This window comes from Monodelphis domestica, chromosome 4 (assembly GCF_027887165.1).
Source record: "Monodelphis domestica isolate mMonDom1 chromosome 4, mMonDom1.pri, whole genome shotgun sequence".
Taxonomy (NCBI): Eukaryota; Metazoa; Chordata; class Mammalia; order Didelphimorphia; family Didelphidae; genus Monodelphis; species Monodelphis domestica.
This window is the reverse complement of record NC_077230.1, coordinates 301,058,066-301,085,684: the sequence shown is the minus strand read 5'-3', so window position 1 is coordinate 301,085,684 and position 27,619 is coordinate 301,058,066. Positions and strand designations below refer to the sequence as shown.

At 45.2% G+C, this 27,619-nt stretch overlaps 2 protein-coding genes across 8 annotated transcripts in view; one reads left to right on the top strand and one right to left on the bottom strand.

Annotated features, from left to right (window-relative positions):
• SLC7A1 (solute carrier family 7 member 1) overlaps positions 1-5,506 on the top strand; it is a 70,076-nt gene extending 64,570 nt beyond the window's left edge. For all 5 annotated transcript variants that reach the window (XM_056794729.1, XM_056794730.1, XM_056794733.1 and 2 more), the window contains exon 12: positions 214-5,506. In XM_056794729.1, coding sequence (XP_056650707.1) covers positions 214-317 — 104 coding nt within the window. In that variant the 3' untranslated portion in view covers positions 318-5,506. The remainder of the gene's footprint in view (positions 1-213) is intronic.
• A 1,950-nt stretch (positions 5,507-7,456) lies between these two features.
• The window catches only part of MTUS2 (microtubule associated scaffold protein 2), a 726,305-nt gene continuing 706,142 nt past the window's right edge, over positions 7,457-27,619 (bottom strand). For all 3 annotated transcript variants that reach the window (XM_001376400.5, XM_056794728.1, XM_007495266.3), the window contains 4 exons: positions 22,849-22,947; positions 21,696-21,815; positions 15,796-15,893; positions 7,457-13,654 (listed from right to left, as the gene is read on the bottom strand). In XM_001376400.5, the coding sequence (XP_001376437.3) occupies positions 13,444-13,654; positions 15,796-15,893; positions 21,696-21,815; positions 22,849-22,947 (528 nt within the window). In that variant the 3' untranslated portion in view covers positions 7,457-13,443. The remainder of the gene's footprint in view (positions 13,655-15,795; positions 15,894-21,695; positions 21,816-22,848; positions 22,948-27,619) is intronic.

Below are 27,619 nucleotides of genomic sequence, written 5' to 3'. Positions count from 1 at the left end.
TGACATTTACTTTTCCAAGCATAGTAACCCGTGCCTTGTTGGCCTTGGCCACGTGGAACACCGAGCAGCCACACAACCCTCCCTCCGCTCCCGGCAGCGCAGCAGTCCTTTCAGCGAGCTCCCTCCCCTGCCGCCACTCATCTGTGCATGGGCCGGGGACCTGCGTTAATGCTGAGTTTCTCTCCCCTTCTCCTCATCCTCACTCTCCAACAGGTTTCTTCATTTATTTTGGTTATGGCCTGTGGCACAGTGAAGAGGCGTCCTTGGCGGCCGGTACAGCGAGAACCCCAGACAACAGCTCAGATCACTGCAAATGATCCCCGTAGCCCTGCACTGTGGTGAGGACAGCCGCCCCTTCAGAGAAAAACAGCTTTTGCCTCCATGACTCAGAACTGCTTGAACTCTTTCCTTTAGTGAAACAAGAAACAACATCCAAGTGTGCCACCCCCACCCCCTCTAGCCCCCTCTTCCTTAGTGCCCCAAGGAGTCCCAGAGGCCCAGTTATGGCCTGGGCCAGTTAGGTGGATGCTCTTCTGTTTCCTTCTCTCCCTTCTCCTTCCTTCATGCCAAAAGAAAGCCTCTCCTCCTCTGCTCCGCAGCCGGCCACCACGCCTGGGGGCAGATTCCAGGCCCTTCTCTGACTTCTCCTCAGAGCCCAGCCCCGAATTGGAAAGTGCTTGAGACGTTGGCGCTGCGCTGCTTCCCAAGAAGGGGTTTTACCCCCCAGACATGGGTCAGTCCTGCCCAGCTAAACCATAGCCATAGATTTAGGAAGTGTGATTGCTTTTCGTGACCCACTTCCCCTTGCTCTCCTCCCTGTTTCTTCAAGAACGTTCTGAGCCCTCCTGTCCAGGCCCCTTTCGTGCCCATTTGTGCTTCTGTCCCTGGTGGGGGCCACAGCAGTCACCACTCACCCTGTGTGCCAGGAGTGGCCGAGGCCGTGAGGTGTGCCCCAAAGGGAAGGTGATCACTGGACCGGCTTCTCCCTGCCTGGGGCTCCTGCACGGGTGCTCCTGGGGGAGGCTCACTCACTGCCCCTCACTCACGCTGCCAGCTCCAAAATAATGCAGCTCACCTTTCGGGGCAGGGCTTGGGGAGAGGATACTCACCCAAATTTCTCTTCAATATTTTGTTGTAAGAACCCACTGGTTGTATTGATTTTAAGCGTATTAAGACTGATTTAAGGAAATTTGACAACTTCCATTTATACTTTTATCCTATTTATTAGAATTAAATGCTCTGAGACTTAGCTGAAGGTGAGGCTCCAGCATGGCTGTGCTCACACTGACTCACCCTTTGGGACCCCCATTTTTATTTACTTGACCTTCAGTCTATAATGAATTTTTTTAACCCTTAAGGCGGAGGAGCGGCTGGGATCGGGCCATCGGGGCCAAGTGCCTCTCCCAGGACCACACAGATGGCCCGTGTCTGAGGCAGATTTCTAGGATGAATCATTAACTGCTGCGGTACCCTGTAGAGATGGCTGTCCCGGGCAGAACCCCTCTTGGGAGATGGCCCCAGAGTTGGAAGTTACACACCTTTCTGTGGTGTGTCGGTTAAGGCCTAACTTAGCCCCGAGGCCTCGGGCTCACGGGAGTCCCTGGATGTGCGGATTCGGTCTGCTTTCTCTTATGGGTGGGCGCTGTGGCTCAGCTCTCCCTGCTTAGTGAGGACCTTAGACTGGATTCACCTTCCTCAGAGGATACCCCCCCTCCTGTGGCCCTCGCCTCGGGCTCCTTCTGCACTCTTGGCGGCAGATAGTCTCCCCCTTGATGGCGGGGGTTCAGGCAGGTGCGCAGGCAGCACCTTCAGTATCACTGGGAGGCCAGGGACCTTAAAGAGGCAAAATCAAGTTAGCCTTTGTGTTACTGGCACAGCTGGGCAACATGGAAAGTAAAAAAAACCCTCATTTCCGACTATCTGACAGAATCTCCTTTTCTTAGTTTGGTAATTTCATGGATTACAGGCAAGTCCTAGAGGAGGGATTTCCTCAGCATTTTTTCTGAAACTTGGTCATTTGCCCCAAGCGCCAGGATGAGTGACTTGCCCAGGATTAGTCAACCAGTATGTGTCAGAGAGAGGACTTGAATCCTGTTCTCCCTGGCTCTGGGCTGCGAGGTGCCCCAGTGGATAGAAGGCTGGACCTGGATTCAGGAAGTCACTTTCCTGAGTTCAAATCTGCCTCAGACACTCACTAGCTTTCTGACCTGGGCAAGTCACTTCACTGTTGCCTCAGTTTTCTTATCTATAAATTAAGGTGAAGAAGGAAATGGCAAACCACTCCAGTATCTTTGCCAAGAAAACCCTGAAGCCAATCATAAAGAGTTGGACATGACTGAAAAATAACTGAACAACAATAGCTTCCTGGCTTTGAGGTTATACTTTAATTTATCAAGTTTTTCCTCCTTTCCTTCTTCCATTTCCCTTTAGGAGCCATTTTACAAGGCTAGATGGCCAGAAAAAAACAGCAAGGGACCTTAAATTATGGAGACTTGGTCTCCATCCTTTGGTCTTTGGTGTATATAAATATGGAAGCTGACAAACCCCTATGGTGGTTGTCTTGCCTAGCTAATGGATCTGCCCCCAAATTCCACAAAATGAAATAAATGGAGACTTCCCTTTTGCCATTACATTGTTCCTATTGAGATAAATATTTGTGAATGTTTCTTGAGCATATTTTAGATTTCCAAAGAAAAAAATTAATTTTATGTAGATCTGGTGCTATGAAATAATTTTGATAAATGTTAACTTTTTTGTTGGATATTTAATATCTGCTGTCTCTTTAGAACTGATCAAAGGTTTCATTTACTCATAATGTGTTGGTGACAGACAAAATGGAAGCAGTAAGAAGAAATGGTTTTCAATGGAAAATTTGACTTCCATTTCTCTTTTGGCAGACATTTTACTGCAGGTTCAGCTCTTGTCAACTGTATTTAGAGTTGACAATCCATTTCTCTCTCCTGTCCCCACGTTTCAAAAAGTGAGAAAGCATATTTTATGTTCCCCCAAATCTTCTTGGAGAATAAGTTCTCTGGATTACTTGTTCTTTCCTTCCCTGTGCCTTAATGCCTTAGACAGAAATATGCAGTGGCTCAGAGAGAAAGAAAGGACCCTCATTACACCGATTTCCCCTTTCCCCCCTGAAGACTTACCTTGTAAATAAACTGGTCATTGTACATTTTTTAGGGAATATTTTGTATAGCTCGCTGCTTGAGCTTTTCAGTGTATGATAAAGGAATGAGGAACCTTTTTAAAAAGTGTACCTTGGATTGTCCAGAAATAGGTCTCCTTTATTCAGTTTTCCATCCTCTAAATATTTCTCTTTGGTGAAGGGACTATGAAAACAATGATTTAAAATATCTTGAATTTCTTTCCACAGGAATTGTAGTACTCTATTCATTGCGTAGTCATTCTTTTCCTCCCTAATTTAGCCTTTTACTCTAGTTGCCAGCTTCCTTGGGGAACAATATGTATATTTTCATCAGTGTGTGTAGCCAATAATTGTGTTCCAGTCCCTATTGAATACTTTGGAAACCTCCATCTAGAGTGGTAAGAAATGTTTCTTTTCCTGATCCCCACCCTGACCCACTCCTATTCATGCTTTGCTGAAGACCTAAAATCATTCATTTAAAGAACAACAAATAGATTCCCCTCCCTGACAGTGGCAGAAAAGCAGCCCAGGCTGACACTTGGCAGTTCATGAAGAATGGAGAGTCTGTGCCCCTTGAAGACAGGGAATGTTTCGTTATTTTCTGTGCATCCCCCGAGGACTAGCATAGAACCTGGCGCTTAGCTGGTGTTGGGCAAATGTTGATTGAACATTACAAAATGATCTTAGCATTCCTGGTGTCTGATGATACTTTGAAGCAAAGCAGAGTAAAAGAATTGGTTTTATCGCTGAGCACAAGTAGACTCATCCTGACAAATGGGGCCTCGTGGTCTTGGGATTTGATGCCAAAACCAGAGCTTAGAGTTGTAGGCATTGCTAGATGTGTGCAAGACTCACTGGAAGATAATCTGGTAATTCACCCCATGGAAGGCCTAGTTTTCTTCACTTCAAACATTTGTGGGAGGGGCATCGAAGCATCGTTATTCACAATCTATAAAAGACAGGCACCACCCTCTCAACTGACAGATATTATGGAGCCCAAGGATGTGAGCCACTGTGAGATACTTTTTTTTTTGTTTTTTTAGGGCAAGTGGGAGGAGTTGTAGTTAGTATTTATGGGCAAGAGGAACTATGTGCCCTTCAGTCTCACTTAAGCTCCTATGAAGATGAAATGAGTTGTATAGGTTGTGTATATTATTGGTGTATGTAAGTGATGTAGAAAATTGCAACTTAAAATGGAATATAAGTATATATTATAAATAAAATTGTTCATTTGCTGCAGGAAAAGGGGAATTTGGTAGAAGGCACTTGATGGGGAAAAGGAATCGTGCATTTTACCTGAGTTGTTGCTGGATTTTTTGTTTTTAATTTTTTCTTTAATGCTTTATTGATCCAATGGTGCAAGAAACCACCTCTGTATCTCAGCACTACAGACATGATGCCTATTGGACTTTTAAGGCAAAAAAAAAAGTCAACTGAGTTGTCACTATAATTCAAGGATCTTCAGGGAAGAGATGGTTCATTACTTACTTGTGAGTGGCAATCACATCAGACAAAAAAGCTAGAAGGTATTTATCATCAAAGTTTTCCTGCCATGGCTTCGGATATCTAAATGATGCTACCTCCCTTGTTTCCCAGGAACCGGAATCCTCCATCTTTGATTTGCTTTCTGTGGAACTGGTAGTTTCAAAACTAGCCAGTCTGGGAAAAACCAACATGATAAAAGGCCAGTTAAAAATTCCAAACAAAATTTCCTCAGGGTATTAGCACTTGGCTTAGCCACCTGGAAGCAGGGCAAGTGTAAGAAACATTCGGACTTCTGTCTGGATTTGTTTCCTTGATGATAGAGAGTTTTAAGTTGAGACTTATTTTTTCCGGATGAGAAATTAAAAATCTGGACTTAAGAGTTACAAAGTTTTCTGCCTAAGTTGTGCCTTTTATAGCTTGAAGACTTTTAAGGAGCACAAAGGATGACAATAGTGAGGATTGGTTTATTATCAAACCAAAAGTAAACATACCTGGCTTCATCAGGAGTGGAGCCATCAAAGAGTTTGTTTTAATTATGTAAAATGTATATATATTTTTTTTGCTGTTCAATGTCCTATTTTTCTAATAATTTCTTATAATTGTGACAATACATTAATTCTAATGCTAAATGCAAATCAAGTCGGTCTCGGTTTGCTCTTTAGTTTGTCTAGTCGATTTTTTAAAAGCTCAATGTGTCTCATCACTTAAAAATAAAAATGTGAAAACTGGCCCTTCTGGAGCTGGTGTCAACCTTTCACAGTGACAACCCTTTGCATAGAATGAATACTCTTCTTACCTGTTATCCTCCCTTGCTTTGTAAAATCCAATTCTTGTGGCACAGCTTTAATGCTAATAAATGCTAATAAATGATGGTGGTTGTTTACTTGTATTTCCCTTCTGGTTAATGTGAGCCTAAAAAATCTAATAGCATTTATAAAGCTTGGGGCCAAGCTGGACATTATCTGGGGAGTTCCTTATGCACTATACATAAAAGAATTGGTTTTATAATTGGGCACAAGTAGATTCACCCTGACAAAGGCCAGATGGGTTCGGGATCTGATGCCCAAATGACAGGCATGTGTTCAATACTCTCTGGAAGATGATTAGGTGACTTAGTGGATAGAGCCTTGGACCTGGAGTCAGGAAGACCTGAGTTCAAATTTGGCTTCAAGACACTAGCTCACTAATGTGACCTTGATCAAGCCACTTGACCTATCTGCCTCAGTTTCCCTCATCTATAAAAAAAATAGGGATAATAACAGCACCTACCTCCCAGGGTCATCGTGAGGATAAAATGATAACTTCGCAAGCACTAAGTAAAGACTGGTACAGAATTTGCAAAAGTTGAAAGTACTAAATAAATGCTAGTGTTTTATTAAGTTGGGAGGCAGCCTGCCCATCCCCCTTATGTTTCTGAATCATTGAAACATGCTCTGCTTAGGTTTGCCGTCCCTTGCAGGGAGATTCATTTCACATTTCCATCTGAAACTTCCCCTACATTGAGTTCTTAATTACTGTTAATGCTAATTGCTCAATTAGCCATCTTTGAAATCCATACAACTGTCCCCATTCCTGTGCTTGCCTCTAGAAAAGGATGAGGACGAGGTCATCCATGGTGTAAAACTGGTCTATGCAGTGGTTGGAGCCCAAAGCAGAGTGAACCTGATTTGAACCTTTCCCCTGCCAAGGGCCTTTAACTAAAACTACTGGTTTCCTCTTTACTGCGTTGATCTCAATAAAAGCAACCAAGATAATTAGATAAGCATACAGCCTTTGTGCAGTGGAAAAGGCTCTACTAAACTTGGGAGCTAGGTTGACTTGGGTTCAAATACTGCCTCTCACCAAGCCTCTTGACCCTCTTCCTGCCCCTAATCCTTGGTGAGCTGAGTATTTCATCTCCAAATAGTAGTTTGCCTCAGGTGCTGTGTGCGGAATGATCTGGGCCTGCACACCCATCTCTCGAGTTATTCTTGTTACCTTAATAGCACTTTTCCCTAGCAAAAAAATGTCTTTTCGCAACCACTGACTTCCCAGAGCTGGGGATATTGATTCCCGTGAACATGGAAATGAATATGGGAAACAGGATGTCTGAGATTTCAAGTCTCCAGTTGTTTGGCCACTTGCTGGGTCCCGGGCCTCTGCTCCCCCCGATCATCCTCATTCCCTCCCACCAGAACCCTGCACTCTGTCCTTCAGTTCCCCAGGAGTAGGGGAGAGGGCTGCTCAGGGTCATTTCACCCCTCCCCACCACCTCTCTTCCCTTAGCAGGTAAGTTCCTTGAGGGTAGGCGTTCTATTGCTTTCATTTATATCCCTGATACTTAGTATGGTGCCCGGCATGTAGTATGTATTTAATAAATACAAGTATTTAATAAATCACCTTTGTGTGTTCTTTTTTAAATGGGGTCGTAGGGCTGGGTGCCTTACATAAAGGTGCTCGGAGGGTCAAGTACCTTTCCTGACATGAACGACGGAGCACTAAATAATTCAGTTGTTTTGATTCCATGTGATGAAGTGAGTCCCTTGCTATGGAATACTTCCTACCCCCGTTTACCGACATTTGTCAGCACGGTTACGCGTGCGGTTGGGGTTTGGGGTGAATGGCAGTCCTTTTATTCTTCCCTCTAGCGTAAAACTCAAATTCTGTCAGTTAGACTATAAAAGATGGAAGTTGTAGTGCTTTAATTGCTCCCAAAGGTCTGCTGCTTGGCAGCAGGAAGTTGTCATTGTATTTTCTGAGTTGTCCAACTGAGCTGTAGACAGACAGACAGACACACACACACACACACACACACAGACGCATGCAGAGATCAGCAACCCAGCCGTTTGCATGCTTCCGTCCCTTCGGCACTGAAGCATGTATTTATTATCAGGAATATATTACACTTATCTGTACATCAGGACTCGATACAAACTCTTCGTGTCATTTGTCAACGACGTATTAATCAGACTGAGTAACTCGGATGGTGTGGAAAAAAACCCAACCCTTTACACAGGGGTGTGCAATGTGTCCACAGGACACAAATGCATTCAGTGCAGACATCAAATACCTGATTTTCATTTTCACGCTCCCCTCCCCCCCAGTGAAACTGATTATTTCTGCACACCTGATGACCCCAGTCATCGGTGAGCTTCGTGTGAAAGGCAGGAACTATTCTTACCTAAAACTTGGCTGAAAAAAAGAAACCGGAAGGGCTCCCTCGTCTGCAGCATCTTGCAGCCCATTGAGGACCTGAATGAGGAAATTAAAAAAGGAGAAAGGATCTCCACCCTGTGCCCCTGAAGTGGAGGATATGTTCTATTAGTTCCTAAACCATTCAAGGCCTCCGGTCTACACTGGATTCTTTCTGAGGAAGACAGCTGCTGATGAGTGGGGTGGAAGGGATGGGTGGGGGATCTGCAGTGGTCCGCATCTGACCCCAGACTGGCAGCAGGTGGTTGCAGTCCTGTAGGCAGCAGTGCCATCCAGTGGCCCAAGAGGGTTGTGACCCTTCCCTTTCCAGGCAGCCTCGAGCCTGATGGGGACTTATGGAATTTACAATGAACACAACAACAAAACCTTGACCATTGGTGCTGGATAGGATGATGATTTGAAGAGAGCCAGTCATCATCTAAGGTGTTCAGTCCTTCATCTGGATCTGTCAGGTTTCAAAGCTACTTTTAGCTCTCTGTAAAAGTCCAAACTTGCCCCCAAAGGTGAACGAGCTCTGATGATGGGACCCTTCATGGACTCAGGCCTTCAGTCTTAGGGGTTCTAGATTGGTGATATCCCCCCTGTTCCCCCATTGCTAGTTTAGCAGCACCCGGTGGGCATAACATGTAGGGTGAGGAAGAGTGGGGAATAGGTCAATGCTGTCTATTAATTTCTGAATGGAATAGTACAGCCTGGCCAAGCGAAGCCTCTATTCTAAAGGCCACAGTCACGGGCAAAGGAAGCTAAGGGTGCCACATGGACATTTGCAGCAAATCATTTCACACACCTCATTATTGGTCCTGGCCTGACCGATCCAACTAGACTGAAGGCTTTGCAGGGGTCGGAGGGGCTGAGCTGTTTTTATTAAGGAGGAAAAGAACTGTATTCCTATACGTTGCGAACATGAGAGCAGCTAAGCAAAGACCAGTCAGATGGTCCATCTATCTAGGCTGGCAGCCAAGACATGTAAATAAAATGAAGACTATTATACACATGCATAAAGGTTTTGGTTTTCAGTTTGTATCACTGTCCATGGCTAATGGGATGGAATGCAGTTTTATATATCAGGGAAACAAGATTGTGGCATGCCAGGGCTTCACAAATATCAAGAGCCTTCAGTATTGCAAAGATGTCCTGGGAATCCCTGAGCCCAATATTGTAGAATCACAAACACTGGTGTAGTGGGTAAAACAAGTCAGGCTGCGTGATGGACGGGCCAGTCCCTTGGTGCTTTTTCTGTTCTGACCTTTTGGATTTAATATGACATGAGAAGGGGCAGGGGAAGCTACAGATCAGAAAAGTCTGGTTGGGTTTAAAAACTTTCGAGGGGGTTTTCTCAGCATTTCCCAAACCCCTTTGGGCAGTGGAGTTAACTTGTCATGGAAGACGAGGGAGGTGTGTATAGTCCAAAGCACGGGATGATTCCTAAAGTTTTCACATGGGGCTTGGGAATATTTGGGTACTTGTCTTGGTTACAGCAATAATGTAACATGTTTTGAGAACTGATTTCTATTTAAACAATGGAACAGTAAAAATGTGAAAAAGCATCTGGGAATCTGCTCAGTTGTCCCAACCTAAACTCTTTTCAATTCCTATGTAATTCCCCCATCTGGAGGCTGACCATCTTCTTCTCTTCTGAACAAATGTACGCTGCTAATCTTTTTTAGCCCTTATTGGGGAGATGTGACTTCCAGAGGGTCTTAGAGGCTCTACGTTCAAGAGGACTCCAAAAAGAAAACTGGTTGTGGATCAATAAAGTGTCTAGGTTGTCTTTAGAGCATTTAAGTAATTAAGGAACTGTCACTCAAATGGAAAGCCAAATTTCCCATTGATGGTCCAGTGTTGACCTTACCAAAAGCTGCAGTCTTGACTACTTTATAATGCTTGCCATAGTACATTATTCTTTTTATCTGAATAGATGAGAGGGTCAGATAAGCCTTCAGGGATCCAGAAGAAAGCTACTGACCAATGGACTCATTTAAGGAGTCCTGAAAGGTCACCTGCTTTGGACTGTTCCCAAACCTGCCCTAAGGAAATAGGTCTTCCCTAGAAGTAATATAAAAGGAGTCCTTAAAATTTTTCTAGACTTTTCTAGACATTATCTGCTGGCCGTGCATCTTTCTTCTCCACTCCAGAGAGGAGCCCTTCCTTTGAAGGTAAGAAGAAATAAAGATGAGCTTTCTGGGTTCACTGATGATGTTTCTGACAGGAATTAGCCTCCCATCTTGCATGTGGTTAAGCTTTCTTACCTGGAGGGAAGTGCTGTGATGGGACTCTTTAACCCTGTACTTGTAGAGTACATGACAGTCCTTCAAGCTCTCACAAGCCCCCTCCTCCCCCTTACTGACCAGCTCCCGAGAGATGCTGTTACGTCACATCACTCCCTTTGCCAGAGAAGGGCGACGGCTGTCCATAAACCAGGACCCTGCTTGGCCTGTGGCCAGGAATCCAAGGCAAAGTCTGCTCTGAGTGAACCAAGGGGCAAGGGTGGATGTCTGCAGAAGGACATGGTCCCAATAAGGTCTGATTGGAAAACAAATGGTGTTAAAAAAAATAGGACCGCAGAAATTTGTCATGAATCGCCAGTTGGTTCTTTTTTATTGGTGTGCAATTTCTCTCACTCTGACATGACCAGGTCATGGCCCACCACTGACTTCCCTAAGCAGAACCACTCTTCTCCAGAGGATCATGAGCTGGCTTCAGAGGAATCCAGGACCATGATGACAATGAAGACTCAGAAACCTCATCCTGCAGGGGCTGGGGGTGATTAGGGGGCTCACTGGGGAAATAAGTTGGTAGAAACGGTATGAGCTCCCATGCAAAAATAGCTCCTTATTTCTAAAACACTTTCTCTAGATGAGTCAGGGGGAGGGTCTCTCACTCAAGGGCTGTCCTAAGATCCCCGCTGGGCAGTTTCACTTCACTTCACACGTCATCAAGGACTTTTAGGAGAGCTGGGGGCAGTCCTGTAAAGTCTAACAAGACCAGGATGTCACAAATCTCACCAAGCTCCACGGGAAAGGCGCCCGTGCCCACAGCCACGTGCACGCACTCTTTGTGGGGCCAAGTTTTTGTTGGTGATCTTGTTGCTCGGTCAAAGCTCAGGTTCCATGGAGGGACGGGGGCAGAGGCGATCAGAAATGGGTCTGGTTGTGGGTGGGTGATGGTGAGAAGGATCTTCTGCTGAGTATTTCAGATATGGGTAGATGAAAGGAGGGACAGAAGAGTCTCATTTTGGGGGAGGCCTGAGTTCTCTGTGGGGAGGAAGGGAAGCAGCTGCTGCTGCTTATATGTCTTTCAACAGAGGTGAGGGGCAAGATGAAGGGGGCAGCAAAGCCCAGATAAAGCCAGGGCCCATGTGGCTCACTCAGCTGGCCAAAGTCAGGTGGGTATAAAGCTCTGGTCAGTCCAGTAAGGGATTTTGTTCTAACATGGCTACCACTCTTACTGTAACGTCCTAACACATGGCATCATCACAGAACCTAACATAACACAAATAGGTATTGCCAGGGAAGCTGCATTTAGCAAGTGCAAAGTGGAAGTTGCCGTAATAAGGAACTATGCTTGGGGACGTGTGTGTACCTGCAGGTCATACTTGCTAAGTTAAATTACATCTAATTGTGTATTTCAAAACTCTTAGTCAATATGGCATGATCTATTCTAACGGAATGCCCAACGTACTCAATATCACAGCATCATGCAAAGCCACTAAAGAAAAAATAAATGTTTCTTAAACCTTAACCTAATTTTCATGTCCTGAAGTGGGCAAGAGACACTTGGAAATCTACTGGAAACTAGCTGTGCCAGGGCCCAGCACGCACACCCTTGCTTCATGCCGGGAGAGTCGCCTCATCCATCTACCTGGACCAGACGTGTCTGCCGGCAGCATGTGCGCACAGCGCCGGGGAGCCGCTGATGATCCTCCCTGTGCCTTCTCTCTCTGAGCCTGTATGCTTTGGGCCTCAGGGCTCGGCGTAGGGAACTTCAGGAAGAGGGGCGACACATAGGGTCCTTGCCACAAACACAAAATCATGGCATCATCATTACTACCACCGTCATCTTCACATCTTTTAAAAACTAATTTTTTTCTCCTTTTGTAAGCCACACTCCTAATATGCCACACCACCACAGAACATCTTTCACGTCCTAATTCTATCATCCCAGACACAAGCCCTGGCAGGCAGGGGGCCTCATCTGGCCCACCCGAGCCAACAACAGAGAACCGGGGCTAACCTCGGGTTGTCTGTGTCATCAAGGCTCCTTCTGGGAGAACTGGCCAGGCTACATGTGGAGCAAGTCTCCTCAACTGCTTTGCAGGCTCATCACTGAACAAGGGTTCCCGCATGATGATCTAGCAAAGCTCAGGGCTTCATCCATCTGGACTAGCCAGTTCTCTGGAAGTTGCCAACATCCCCTTTCCCACTGGCAGTCCAGACATGGGTAGTTAAGATCTCAAGGTCAATCTGAAGGGCTAGTGGTGGCCTTTAATGGGGGGAGGGCCCTAACGTGGCATTATGTAATTATTTATGCATTTATCCATTTTCAACATCTCTCCAGAGGATTATGGGAAGCTGGAACAAATCAAATCAAAAGGCTGGGGCCAGCCTGTGCACTCTGTATTAAGGAAAATTGTCGTTTCTGGGAGAGGGTTTTTGAGATGGGGGCCAAAACTTGGTTCCTGCTGTGGTCCTTCTCATCTTCCTTCTGGAAGGACCACCGCATTTCTCTGAACACGTGCTAGCTTGCCGACTGCTTCTGAAATGTCATTTAGGAACAAAGCTAAGACTTGTGGTTCAGAACACATACCAGTCACTGTCATGAAAAACATCTGAGAAACTGCTATAGCCCTCAGGGTTTCTTGCTGCTGTCCCTCATCAACTCACACAGCAAGGATACTAATAATAAAATTCAAATGGAATAACAGTGACCTCATAACAAGTGGAATAAGAAGCTGATTGTTGTGAAGGCAAGTTACCATATCACAAATCGCTGGTGTTCACGTTAAATAGGGTTACCACTTGGTGGATGGCTGAAGGCGCTTCTTTTTTTTTTTCCTGTTTTGGGTAGAAATATTCCTGGGAGGCTAGACAGAAATGCATCTAATTTAGTTATAATTCTTAGGCACAAGTTAGAAAACTGCTGACTATCATTAAAATATATCAGCACTTAGCATTATAAAAAAATGCAATTCAGAACTGCTGCAAGGACATCCATATACAGGTCAAGAGATACACACATGTTGGTGTGGTACATACATGAGGGTCTATTCCCAATTGAACCATTTGTACTAACCTGAAATATTGCAGTGAAAGTTCACCTTAGAAAGACAATCAGTCATCAGAGCTTTCTGTCTTTTGGCTCTAACTATGGTAAAAAAAAGTTTGCACGCCAGACTACGAGGTTTACACTTTTCTAGGAAATCAGAGCGCCAAGATCAAAGACTTCTTACACTGGAATTAGAAGAGTATGCCGTCTAGGACACAGGTATGCTGCTACCAAGCATGCAGGCAGTAGCAGATCTCAGGGATCACCTACTCTTGTTAATACTCTCTTGGGATGAAAACCCTCAGGGGATCCAGGAAGCTTGGGGGGCATCTGAAGGCTGCGTGGTGGTGTCATCTTGGAGCAGTACTCATCTTGGCTGGCGAAGGAGGCCCAGAGGAAGAGCGATAAATGGGAGAGGTGGGGGACAGTTTAATGGGGCTGGTGGGGTCCCCAGTTTGGAGTTTCCAAAGCAGCTCCTCATTGGTTCTACTTAATCGCTTCTTTTCCTTGGTTTCTTTTTCCACATACTCCTGAAGATTAGCATTTTCCTCTGATAACTGTCTGCATGGGACAAACAACAACAATAATTATAATGACCAAAAGCAGTAACACTCACATCAATGTTATAACCAAAGACCAACCCGAGATGACCTGGGGTAGGGGAAGGAGGAGGAAGCAGAAGTGGGGAACTTGGCAAGGGAAAGAATGGATAATTCAAATGCACAGATTCTCTGAAATTTTTCTTGGAATATTAGCCTCCATTTCTTCTTCTTAAGTCTCTTGTGATTACTGACAAAGTAGGTTAATGAAGTCTAGGATCTCGCCTAACATTTACTCTCTTGCTCTCTCAGTCAGTAGAGATGCTAATCACTTATCTAATTAGTGACAATAATAATAGCAGTTTTCAGTGGCTCCATTTATTTAGTGTCTCAACAGAGCTTCAGCAGCTTTTTGTGGTTCTTTACATTTATTTTCACATCAAGATTGGAAGAGGACCTATAGAGGGGGATATTAAGGCCCACCGAGAACCAACCAAGTGACTACAGGTGAGCCTGTGTGGGGCAAAGCCCTGGCAGAGGACAGGATGGCCCTGGCCTTCCTTCTTGAAATAGAAACGTTTCTTGGCACCCGAGGGAGAATGAGCCCCTGGTGGCTCCTTCCTGGCTTCCAGCTGGACGGTAACCCTGCACCCAAGAGAGTCTAACCTCTGTTTCTTGAGGTACTGAATGAATATACAAAAGCCATTTCTGGACATGGCCTTGGGCTTCTGCCAGACTCCATGAAGTGCTCTGACAGATCCCCAAGCTGAGCCCTGATGGCAGCTATACTTGGGCCTGGGGAGAAAGCTCTGGTGCTGGGAGAGGTCTGTGTGGAGAAGGGAGGACAAGGTTCCAGGCTGGGAAGGTGTGTCACCCTGGGCTGGCTCACAAGGACACAGAGGGTTGAGCAGCAGGAACCAGGACTCTGCTGTAGCTATCCAGGCTGGGCAGGAACAGAGGCAGGGATGTTGGGAAGAGGGTGGAGGACAATCCAGCCAAAGACAGAGCAGAGAACAGCAGGAAATGACTGCTGAGGCCTGGAGGCAGTGAGCTCTCTCATTTGAGTATGGGAGCAGCTGGGAGGCTGATAGAACAACATTCTTGTCCTCCGCCTCTTGCTCTAAGGCCTCTCCTGAGGAATTTCATGCCAGGCCTGTTTCCATGCCCTTAAGCCAAATGCCCCACTTTAGAAATCTGGAATCAGTGTTAACTCTAGCCTGCAGGGAGGGCTGCAAACTTTCCTTGATTCCCCCAGCAGGGCACGCTCCATCCCTCCTAATTCTCAAAGTGCTCTGTGTCCACCTTCAGATTTGGGAACACAACCTGGCACAATGGAAAGAGGGAGGGAGTTAGAATCAAGAGGGCCAGGGTTCAAGTCCCAGCACTGGTCCTTGCTGTGTGCCCTGGGGGCAGTCGTTTCAGCTTTTGGAGGCTCTCACTTTGCTCTCAGTCTATAATACTACATGATCTCTGAAGTCCCATCCAGTTCTAAATCTATCAATTTACTCCATGTAGGAGTATATTTACTTATAGGTATATTTTTATCACTGTATACTTCTGGGACCATTGTTGAGGGCAATTATGTCTTACTTGTTTTTATCTCTCTCAATATACATGATACTTTAATAAATATTTGTTGAATTTGGGGAAGGGAAAAATCTTCATTAGCTTATCCTTCCAGGACATATATCTGTCTTCCAAGTCTCTCACACAATTTACTCTACATTCCTCCCTGCTGAGCTCCATTCACTCCATGGAGAAATCCCTTCACCTCACTGACTTTCTATGGGTCTCTCTGCTGGCAGGGACATATTTATTTGGTGGCTTTTCCCTCAGAACAAGCTTCAATGACACTCTGGTTCAGGTTGACTAGAGGTCTGTCTCAGGATGGAAAGTGTTCAGATGGGAAAAGATGAGAACTGGGCAGAGAGACGGCCTCCGCCTGGAGAAATTCTCCCAGCCTGGCCTGTGAGCTCTGAAGGGACCTCTGGAGGCAACTGAAAGATGTGGAGAAGCAAGCTGGTGAACATCTGGATTTAATTAAACTGGCATTTATTAAGCACCTACTATGTGCTGGGGACAGGAAGATAAAAAACAAAGAGGCTCCTGCCTTCAGGGAGCTTCTATTCATTCAGGAGACCAGAGGTTCTTAAGCGTACACACCTTGTGACCACAGTGTTCTGGTCAATTCTTGCTTTGAGGTCTTCATTTTGCTGTTGGAGCACTTGGATTTTTTCTTCTAGGATAATATTCTTTTCAGCCTGTAAAGAAAGAAGAACTTTTGAGTTCACAAAACACGGGCCAGGGCAAGTCCCCAGACCCCGTGTTTCCCAGGACTATTTAGGTCCAAGGACCCTGACCCAATCAAGCCTTGTTGCTCAGCTCTAGTTCAGAAGCAGCCTTCTGATAAGCTTCTGACAACCTTGGCAGGGCCATGGGTAGAGGTTGGTGGGATAATTTGGAAAAGCAGGGCCTGATGCCCCTTTTTTAGTCCCCTGGCGGCTTGAGCTTCACAATCTTGAGCAAATCAAGGCTAATCTTGAGCACCACCTTTCCCAGGTCTGTAGCTTTTCCTCTCTTTAGAAATACAGACACAGGGGGCAGTTGGGTAGTTCAGTGGATTGAGAGCCAGGCCTAGAGATGGGAGGTCCTGGGTTCAGATCTGGCCTCAGACACTTCCCAGCTGTGTGACCCTGGGCAAGTCACTTGACCCCCATTGCCTAGCCCTTACCACTCTTCTGCCTTGGAGCTGATACACAGTATTGATTCCAAGACAGAAGGGAAGGGTTAAAAAAAAATACATATACAGGTCGATTTCCCGAGAGTGAGGTGAGCACTGTCAAGACCCTGGACAAGTGACCACTCTGAGCTAAATGAGGAGGATATCATTTACAACAATGGGGACAGAATTCTGTGGTTGGACCAACAGGTACCACTGACACCTACATGCCAAAGCCATTTCAGGAAGTTCTCAGAAAACAGCACCATCACATTGCCACTGAATTATAACTAATTCATTCATTAATTCAGATGGTATATTTCAGTGAGTGTGAGGCCTATATGACTTGTGGATAAGGTACTCTGGTGGAAAGGACATCGAGAGACAGAAAACTTGGGTTCTTGCCCCAGTTTTAACACTGTGACCATGGACAAATCATAACCTCCCCTGGGTCTCAGTTTCCCAACTATTAGATGAGGCTGACTAGCTGCTTTCCAGGCTGAACATTCCATAATTTTCAACTACTTACATTCTAAGATGGCAATGAATTACAGGCAGTACAGTGAAAAGGGAACACTGGATTTGGAGTCAGAGGGCCTGGGTTCAAATCCCAGCTTTGTTTCTTACAGATTAAAAAATCATTTAAATTAAATAATAAATCATTTATAAATAAATAATAAATCATTTAAACTCTCTGGATCTCAATGTCCTCATTTATAGATGAGGGAGTTGAACCAGACTGATCTCTAGGGTACCCTTTAGTTCTAAGTCTATGATGTTCTAATTCTACAAGGTGGGTGAACATATAACCCAAGTAACTTGAATCCTTGGGCCTGTGTGGTTTAGTGAAGAAACCAGATTGTGGCCAAGTCTGTGGGCTGTCTGAACCTTAGAAATCAGACTTTTCTTGTTTGAAGCCTTCTCTGCTCATTCCTCAAAAGAACAAGCTTTCCCTCTCAGATAAGTTAAATAGGAAAGTGGGGCTAATAATGGCATTACCTCCTTCACAGAGTTATTATGAGGATAAAATGAGGTGATGGATATAAAGTGCTTTATAAACTAAGTTATCTTTTAAAATACTTTGTTTCAGACATGCAAACAAATATGGGGCTACTATGAATATAGCATATGCAGTAGTAATGAATGGTAATACATATATGAATGCTAAGCAAGTAACATTTAGGAATCTCAATTATTAATTTTTATTTCCATGCCAAAAATATTTTCTCAAAGAAATGAAATCACCAATAATATCATTCATATCTAAAAGAAAAATGTCCTTTCCTTTTCTATAATAGGGCTTAGGAATTAGAATCAAATAAAAAAATACTTTAATCTGAACAAAACTTTAACTTTTTAAAATTTAAAGGCTTACTGTGAAAATGCTCAATGTTCTTTGAAATAATGTATAAGGCAGTGATGGCAAAACTTTTAGAGACCACATGCCATGCCTGCCCCCAGAGAACTCGTGCTATGTTCCCCCCCCCCCCCAAGCGCCAGGCACACTCTGACCCCATCCTATCCCACACAGGGAAGGGAGGAAGCACTCCCATTGGGCTGCTGGATGGAGAGATGGGTAAAGTGAGGAATGTCCTCAGTGAGTGTAGGGGGGGGAGGAGAGTGGTCCAAGCCCTCCCCTCCCCTCCAGCTTTGCCACCTCTGAGCTCCCCACCTTAACCCTTGTGGGCTCCCATTGGGCTGCTAGGCAGAGGGGGAGGGAAGCAGCTCCATCCAAGTCCCTTTGCCTTTCTAGTAATGAACTTTGGGGGTGTGTGTGCCATCTTTGGCACTCTTGCCATAGGCTCACCGTCACTGGTATAAGGTATCATAGAAAGAAATATACGGGAATGGGACAGCACTTGGGAGGTTTTTACATTAACATTATGATGTTAAAATTTCCAGCATCATCTCAGTGGTTAACCTTTGCTGAAAGCATTTAATAAACATGTTAAGCCTAATAGCAACAAATTAATAATACATCCTTGGTACAAATGATTTACAAACAACAGATGTCAGTTTGCACGAAAACTTAAAGAACTGTTTCAACTCGGTTTTTGTTTTAAAACAAAAGAATTTCTTTGGCTCCATTGTGTGTTCTCTTTACTATTTTCTTTTTTTAAAAAAACCCTTACCTTCCATCTTGGAATCAATACTGTATATTGGTTCTAAGGTAGAAGAGCAGTAAGGGCTAAGCAATGGGGGGGTGGGGGGTGGTTAAATGGCTTGTCCAGAGTCACAAGTGTCTGAGGTCAGATTTGAACCCAGGACCTCTTGTCTCTGGGCTTGGCTCTGAATCTACTGAGCCACCAACCAGCCCCTTCTCTGTACTATTTTCACTTGGCTTTCTTGTTCCTAATTCCATTAACTGCAATGACATTAACTTTGGGAAAACCGTTCGTGACTTCTTTTCCTGCAAGGTTTTTTTTTTTTTGTTTCTTGTCTCAGAGGCTTTTTCCAATATGTCTGAACATAAAAATTTAAGAATAAGATGACTAATGTGAACATGTGGAAAGACTGGAAGATGAGACAGCCCAAGGGAAAGCCACAGGGTGTGTGATAGAGTTAGTACAAACTGGATCAGTTGTGCCTGTGTGAGGTATTTCTTTCCACCACAGATATTTGTGTGTGGACGGAATCACTGAAAGTCCATACCAGCAGTACATGAGAATTTGGATAAAATGTTTCAGCAATGTTGCTCCCCACTGTCCCCCCTACCCAATAGGGAGCAAGCATTTATCAAGCATTTACTATGTGCCAGGCGGTGTGCTAAGCTTTTTTATAAAGAGCATCTCATTTGATCTTTACAACAACCTTGTAAGATAGGTGCTCTGCTTATCTTCATTTTATAATTGAGGAAACTGAGGCAAAGAGGGTTAAGGGACTTGTCCAGGATCACACAGCTGGTGAGTGTCTGAGACTGGACTTTCAGGTCTTCAGCAGAGAGAACTCTGGTTGTCACCTAGCTGGATAATAGGTGACCTTGCCTGAGGTTCCAGGACCACCTTCTGCTAGGAGAGGCCCCTGGGATAATTAGCTAAGAACCCCTGCACGTTGAAGGTGAGAAGCTGGGGATGCTTGTCAGCAAGGTAGCCAAATAACCCAGAGGCATACCCCCACTGCCCAGGAAGGAATATAGGCTCAGTTACAAGGAACAAGCTGTTAGAGCAAGAACAAAAAGGTTTAGGAGTCAATTCGCCTCAGCTTACTCAACACTGCCCATCGGAGTGTTTGTGGGAGGGAAGAACCCCAGTGGGGAGGAAACAATCTTTGTCTGTCTTTTGCTGCCTCGTTGACCATGTCTTCTCTGCTCCATAGAAACAAGTCAGCCTTTTCTGCTGTGGCTCAGCAATATAGTTGGAGAAACCCCCTGTGATTATTTCCTGGGCTTGGCCAACATGCTTCCATGTTTGTGACTCCCTTAACCCCTTCTGGCTTTCCAGGGATCCTGGGAGAGAGACTCACAAAAAAGCTGGACTGAGAACTGAGAGTTGTAAAGGCTCAGTGGCTCTCTAGCCCTTTCTTGTTATTGTTGTTGTCCAACTCTTTGTGACCCCATCTGGAGTTTTCTTGGAAAAGATACTAGAGTGGTTTCCCATTTCCTTCTCCAGCTCATCCTACAGAAGAGGAAACTGAGGCAAACAGGGTTAAGTGACTTGCCCAAGATCACCCAGCTGTGATCTGAGGCCAATTTGAACTGGTCTTACTGATTCCAGGCCTGGTACTCCATCCACTGTCTCACCTAACTGTCCCCATCTAGCCCTGCCTGGAGATGAGAGGAAATCCCACTAATAACATTAATGAAATGATTGTCTAGGCTAGAATCTATAAGGAAGAACTGCAAAGGGCTCTCTCCCCCTGACGATCTATGGCAATCCTCACTCTGTCCCAGGTTGGAAGAATTGTAGAAAATGCAGAGGCTGTTACTGAGATTCTCAATAGTCCTGGATTACAGAGGGAAATCATTTATTTCATTGGTGGAGAAAAGTTTTCTGTAGCCAAAGCAGTCATCAAGCCACTGTCAAGAATATTCCCAACTCAGGCTGGATCGGAGTCTTTCTTTGAAAGCAACTGTTAGGGGATTTGAAAAATGTCTTGAAAACAAGTGATCTCCTGTGATACAGAGATTTCCTCTCTGCCATAAAACTCTTAAAATACCATGCCAATGTCGGATTTAGGGACCCAGCTCACTGGAGAGCTAAGCAGTGCTAGGCAGAGCCTCCTTCTAGAAGAGGGACATCACTGGCACACACTCGTCATGGACAACACCTTTCCCAAGAAGGAGCTTTGAGTGATCAAATTTCTAAGAGCAGGTCAGGTTAAGACCTTTAAGGGTGGAGTACAAATCTCCACCTCCCAAAGCAGCCCCCTTTTGGGCAGTTCTAGCTGTTAGTAAGTTTTCCCCCAGAGGCAGCTGGTGGTGCTGTGGGTAGAGTGCCAGGCATGGAGGAAGAAGACTTGGGTTTGAAGCCAGACCCAACTCTTATCGTGTGACCCTTGACCATTGCAAATCACCTGATCTGTTTGCCTCAGTTTCCTCATCTATAAAATGGGAATAATGATAGCACCTCCTCACAGGGTTGTTGTGAGGATCAAATGAGATTAATTTTGGTATAAGAGACTCCCTTCTCTTCTCCAACCTCCCTTCTCTTTTTCTTTAATGCAATAGGTCCAGATTTGTCTCTAACTTTCCCTGCTAGCTCCTGGTTCTGCCTCCTGGGTATAGACAAAAAATTGAATCCCCATTCCACTTGAGGGTTCTTGAATTATCTGAAATAGCTATCCCTCCCACACTCTCCTTCCCTTCTTCTCTTTTCAAAGCTAAAAATCTCTGGTTTCTTTAACTAATCCTCCTGTGGCAAACTCAAGGCCCTTTACCCTTGTGGTTGCCTTCCTCTGGCCACTGTCCAGCTTATCACCATCCTTCTTACCCAGTGGCAGCCAGGACTGAACACAATGCTTCATATGAAGTCCGATAAGGGCCGAGCTGATAGAATCAGCATTTCCCCCTTCCTAGAAGCTCTGCTCTTCTTAATGCCTCCTCAGAGTGCATTTTTTTTTGTGACTTCCTCATCACCCAGCTGACTCATACAGAGTCTACGGCCTCCCTCAGGCCCTAAATTTCTTTCAAAACAATTTTGGTGTGACCACGGGTCCCCTACCCTGCACTTCTGAAGGTGATTTTCAAACCAGAAGATCCTAAGAGCTGAAAAACACTATATAAATGAGGTTAGGACAGTGCCAGGTCCAGAATACTTTGTGTAATACTGCTTAGGTGAGCATCTCAATGAAGATGATAGGAAACAGAAGCATGTAACCCTGTGCCCCCCCTCCCCCAAGAACTGACCAGCTTTTCCAGCTCAATTATCTTCTTTTCCTGTTGGTGGATTTGTTGATTCTTCATCTCTAGGACTTGCTTCAGACTGTTCATGTCTTCTTCCAGGTGCTGGTAGGGAGCCAGCGCGACCTGTGGAAACCAGGAAAAGGAACCACGAAGTTGTTAGGGTTCTGAGAAGTAGGAATCAGCATTATGGATTCAGCAAATCCCAGTCCTCTACGGGAAGCCTTCCCAGAGAGGCTCACTAGGGAATGGATTTGTGATGTCACTGGGAGAGAGAATTCTCTAGTGATGAAATTCCCTCTATGGACACATACTAGCATCATTGCTGAAGCTGTAGTACTAGAAAGCTGCCTAGAGCAGTAATATCAAACTTGAACTAATCCATACATAGGGATCCCTTTGGGTTGAATATTGACTTAGTTTTAAAATGCAAGGTTATCTAGGCTTTATTGCATTTTTATTTCTTTTGTTAGATTTCCCCACTGTAATTTATTTATTTTTTAGGCTTGAAAAAAAATTCTACTGAAGATATTTTAAAAAGAGGATTGATGGGGGCAGCGGGGTAGCTCAGTGGATTGAGAGCCAGGCCTTGAAATGGGAGGTCCTAGGTTCAAATATAACCTCAGACACTTCCCAGCTGTGTGACCCTGGGCAAGTCACTTAATGCCCATCACCTAGCCCTTACTGCTCTTCTGCCTTGGAACTGATACACAGTATTACTTCTAAGATGGAAGGTAAGGATTAAAAAAAAAAAACCAATAACCAGGATTGATTCCAATTGCATTAAAGAAAACCAAACAAACTTTTATTTTCCATTTTAGAATCAGTACAGTGTGTTGGTTCCCAGGCAGAAGAGTAGTAAGGATTAGGCAGCAATGGGGGTCAAGTGACTTGCCCAGGGTCACACAGCTAAGCAAGTGTGAGGCCACATTTGAACCTAGGACCTCCCATCTCTAGGCCTGGCTCTTAATCCACTGAGCCACCTGTGCCCAAACACTCTCTTGCCTGTCCTGAAGACTTAATGGCATGGGTGGGTCTTCTGGCTGTCTTCCAAGAGCTGGGAGGGTGGGGCTTGCTGTCACGTTTACCAGGAACCCACTGGGTCTCTGGAGGAGGGGAGGCCCTGCCTGCCTGGGGGCGCCCCGGGGGAGACTCTTACCTCCAGCTGCTCCTCGGTGTTTCTTCTCAAAGCCTCCTCGAAGCGCTTGGCCCTGTCCCGGAGAGAGTGGCTCTGGAACGTGAGCGTGTCCACCTGGTCCTAGGGTTCACAGAGGGGAAAGAAGGAGGGACAAGAGGGGGGCGGGATCAGCCGCAGCCTGTCTGGGCGGGACTCAAAGGGCACGTGGGAGGAGGGGCGGGGAGGAAGCCCTGTGTAGAAGGAAGACCCGATGGATGGTGGGAGCCGCCATGTTTTGCGAACAGACGCAGGAGCACGTGAGGGCTCTATGTAGGTAACTGAGGATTTGGGGTGAGGAAAGGGCGCTGACACGGAATAAGTATAGACATAAGGCATAGAAAACAAGGACGCCTTTCATTCTGAGGAGGCAGAGTCAGTGAGAGCCGCAGCATTTGAGTACTTGGCGTAGATGCAGGAAGATGTTGATTCAAACGTGCCTTTCGGACATTAGCCCACACGAGCCTCAGTTTCCTTGGCTGCAACTTCTATAGAAGGCAGAGTGGACAGAGCACCGAGTGGGGATGTCCGGGATCTGGGGCTGGTAGGACTTAAAAGATCATGTGGCCCTGCGGAGATTTAATGGCGTGGGTGGGTGTTGTGGCTGCCCTCCTTGTGGCTGTTAGCAACAAGAAAACAGACCTAAAAAGGTGAAGTGATTTGCCCACAATAATATAGGTCAAAGACAGGATTTGGACCAGTACTCTGGCCAGGCTGCCTCAGGAAAATCTGCGTTTGACTAAATATTTTTTGTAATGTTGAATAAAAAGCTTGATTCAACTAAAAATTAAAAAAAAAAATTCTGGGCAATCCCATTGACTTTCCTCAGCATCAATTTCCTCTTCTGTAAAATGGGATAACAGTTGCTTCCTTACAGAGTTGGTGTATCAAATAAGATTGTGGATGTGAAGCACTTTAGAAACCTTATAGAAATGTGAGCCTTCACCATGATTATAATTCTATTAAAATAAGAGTCCAAAAAAGGGATGTTTCATTGGCTTTCTCCAATCCTTTTCTGAGGGCTCTAAAGAGAGTCTATGGGAATCCTTCCTTATCAAGCCTATCTGAGAACATGTCCTCTACAGTGTCACATGTCCAAGGACTTCAATAAACATTTATAGGTGATGAAAATGACTTAAAAAGATAGCTCTTACCTTCTCTATTAGTTTTGATTCTAAGGATCAGTTCCAAGACAGTGTGGTAAGGGCTAGGCAATGGAGGGCAGGTGACTTGTCCAGGGTCACACAGCTCAGGGCCTCTTGTCTCTAAACCTGGCTCACCAAGCACTGAGCCCCCTGGCTACCCCCAAAATGCCTTAAGGGGCCAAATATGGCCAATGAGCCAATAACACCCTGTTAGGCAGAGCAGGCAGCAGAGGGCACCACTGAGTCTGCAATCTAAGGTCCCCTCCATTCCAGGGGGGCCACCCAGTTTCTGGGACCCAAAGCTTTGGTCTGTGCCTTTGTTAGAAGGGCAGAAGACCAGCATCTGCAGGCTTTGAGGCAGGAGGCCAGCTAAGCTCTCTTGGACCCAGGAGAATCCTTCTCACTTTAAAGCCCTTCGGAAAGGGCCATGGAAAAGCCTGGCCTGGTGACTCATTCCACTACTTGATAACCTTCCTTGTCTGGGGAAATCCATCCCCTAATCTTCCAGTGACTATGCAATTACTGAACTAAGGACAACAATAATGAAAAATAGCTCACATTTAGAGCAACTTAATGCTTTGCAAGACTAGCCACTTTCTTTCATTTAATCTTCACAGCATCTCAGGAAGTGAGCTATTATTATTATTCCTATTTTACAGAAAAAGAAATGGAGGCTCAGAGATTATTCAGTAGATCGCCCCAACTCACACAGTGTGTGAAGGAAAATGTCATCCTGGGTCATCCTGGTGGGTTTGATGTGTGCTCTGTCCCATGCGGCCTCAGAATAAAAAGTCTGGATTGTTCCTACGCTTTGCACACCATTTTTCTTCCCAACAATCCTTAAAGCAGGATGGACAAGTGTTTATTATTACCATTTTACAGAGGATCAAACTGAAGCTCAGCAGGGATGAGGCTGTTGACTGAGGCCCAGTACTGAAACCGAGCACTGGAGTTGGGATTCAAAGCCAGATGGTCTAGTGCCAAAACCAGTTCCCTTCCCGGGAGACCAGACTACTTGGATGATAGCTCCAGAGCAGCTAGAATGGATCTCAGAGCTCACCTAGTCCATTGTGTACAGATGGGAAAGCTGAGGATCAGGAGGGTTAAATACAGTTCACTACCGCTTGAGGTGAGGGGGAGAAGGAACAGGGAACACTCAGGCAAAAACCATTCTCCACTTTCCTCAGGCTACTGGGGAGCTGCAGCAGCTTTGACACATGAGGTCCCCCACTCCTGCCCCCAACCTGGCTTACAGCCATAGAGCCTCCAAAAGGGCAAAGAGATGCCCAGCTGTCAATGAAAACCTTGCACTGGGCCCTAACTACCCCAGAGATCCTGGTCTAAAAGCTAAGCCTGCTTCAGAGCTCTTCAGAAGGGCAGCTGAGCCTTGCTGTGCTAGTCCCCCTGGGCCCTGCAATGACCCCCAAACACATCTGGCCTTCTTTTCTTATTTCCTCCCCCTCATTCCATTTCATTATCCACAGTAAAAGCCTCACAAGAACATTAAATGCAAACGCAAATGCCCTAGGGTAATGGTATTGTCAATAGGATTTTACACACATGCATGAGCTGGGGAATGTAAATGAAACTCTGGTTGGGCCCCTCCAGTGAAAGTGCATGTGCACACACATACACACATGTATGCATATGCAATATATATATTCTCATGTTGTTACCTCCTCAAATATAATTATTAAAATGCCTATTTTCTCTGTGGCTCCAACATGAAGTTTATTCAGGGTAGACAAAAGAAGACTATTTTCCCCCCAAAGGCTCATCACAGACTTCACCTGAAACATCCGAATGGAACCTGTCTTTCTAGTTTCCCCATTTCCTTCCTTCCTTCCTTCCTTCCTTCCTTCCTTCCTTCCTTCCTTCCTTCCTTCCTTCCTTCCTTCCTTCCTTCCTTCCTTCCTTCCTTCCTTCCTTCCTTCCTTCCTTCCGTCTTAGAATCAATAATGTGTGTTAATTCCAAGGCAGAAGAATGTTAAGAGCTAGGCAATGGGGATTAAGTGACTTGCCCAGGGAGCAAGGAAGTATCTGATACCACATTTGAACCCAGGACCTCTCATCTCTGGGCCTGGCTCTGAGTCACTCAGCTTCCTCCATTTTCTAGTCCACCTCTAGGAAGCAGACAAAGTCATCCATAAGACAGAAAGGCCTTTGGCTGTTCCTCTACAGAGGCTTTCTGAGCTGATTCAGACCACAGGTGGACTTGCATGTCCAGTCACCAGGGTCTCCTATCAGAGTCCTCTTGCTCTGGGGTCTGGGGAAGCCCCTGTCTTTGCTAAGGCTCTCATATTCTACTTGAGGAGTACCTTACGTGTCTTATAGAAGTGTGGGATAGGTCTTTTTCTCAGTGCCCGTGATAGTGCTCTGCATGCTGTAGGTATTTAATAAGTGCTTGTGAAATTTCACCACAAATGATCTCCAATTCTAAGAGGGTAATTTTAAGTGAAGTCCAACTATGACAGAGATTTAAAAATTAAAATACAGGCAATGGCCCTCACAGTGAGAAGTCTGGCATCACAGATTATGCAAAGTAATTCATATTTGTGTTTTGATTCACTGGTTTGTTGGTTGTCAGACAACAGATTTCTTTTTCTAATTAAAGCCTGGTTGGAGCTAATATTCAAATTAGTCTGTGTTCCCTGAGGACACAAACTAGTCGTGGACAGTCCAGAGGAGTGTTAGATGGGGTGAGGGAAGCAGTTTGGGATGAATTTATTTATATAATCTCTCATAATGACTTTGTGAGACAGATATTCTCATCCCCTTTTTATAGATGAGGAAACTGAGGCAAGCAGGTTATATGATTTGCCCAGCCAGCATCATACAGTTAATAAAGGTCAGAGGCTAAATTTGAATTCAGGTCTTTCTAGCTCTGGACCCTGTGTCACCTGGCTGCCCCACTTAGAGCCAGAAAAGGAGACCCAACCCTAACCAGAGTGTGGTGGTGGACAGTTCCTTCATGAGTGACCTGCTTTCCCTGTGATACTCTGGCTGATTCAACCTTGGGAAGGTAGGGTCCTGAAAAAGATGACCATGGAGCCCTGCCTTTCCCTCTAGGTGGCTTAGCTGAATATTTCAGAACCAGCATCACAGTGGTGGAGACCTTCAGGGGGGAAGAGGCCTTGGAGAATCCTTGGTCCTTTTTTATAGATGCAGAGACCCTTTCCCAGGTCATGAACATGAACCTTCAGCCCATGAAGGGAGGCAAAGCCAAAGAAGGATTTGGGGCCACTTCTGCCTTTCCTCCGTTCCACTTACTCACTAGAATAAAGCATGATTTTTGTTTAACTGTCCCATCTGGGCCTAAGCAATGCAGCCTAAAAAAATCTATTACACAGCTCATAACTGAGCTTTCCTTCTTTGCTGAACATACAGGGAAAGAACAGGAAAAACAACAATCTGGGCCAGAAACAGAGGGTGTCCTTGGCTGACTATTCTGGTCTCAGCAGGGCTAAGGTCTCAAGAGGCAGCCAACATTCTGAGTCATTGTTGATTCAGCAAGGATCTCAGAGCAATGAGGGGAATGAATATATTTTTGATATCTCAAAACTACAAACCCTGATGACAGGTGTCAATGGGGAATAAAGAAGTTGCTAGAG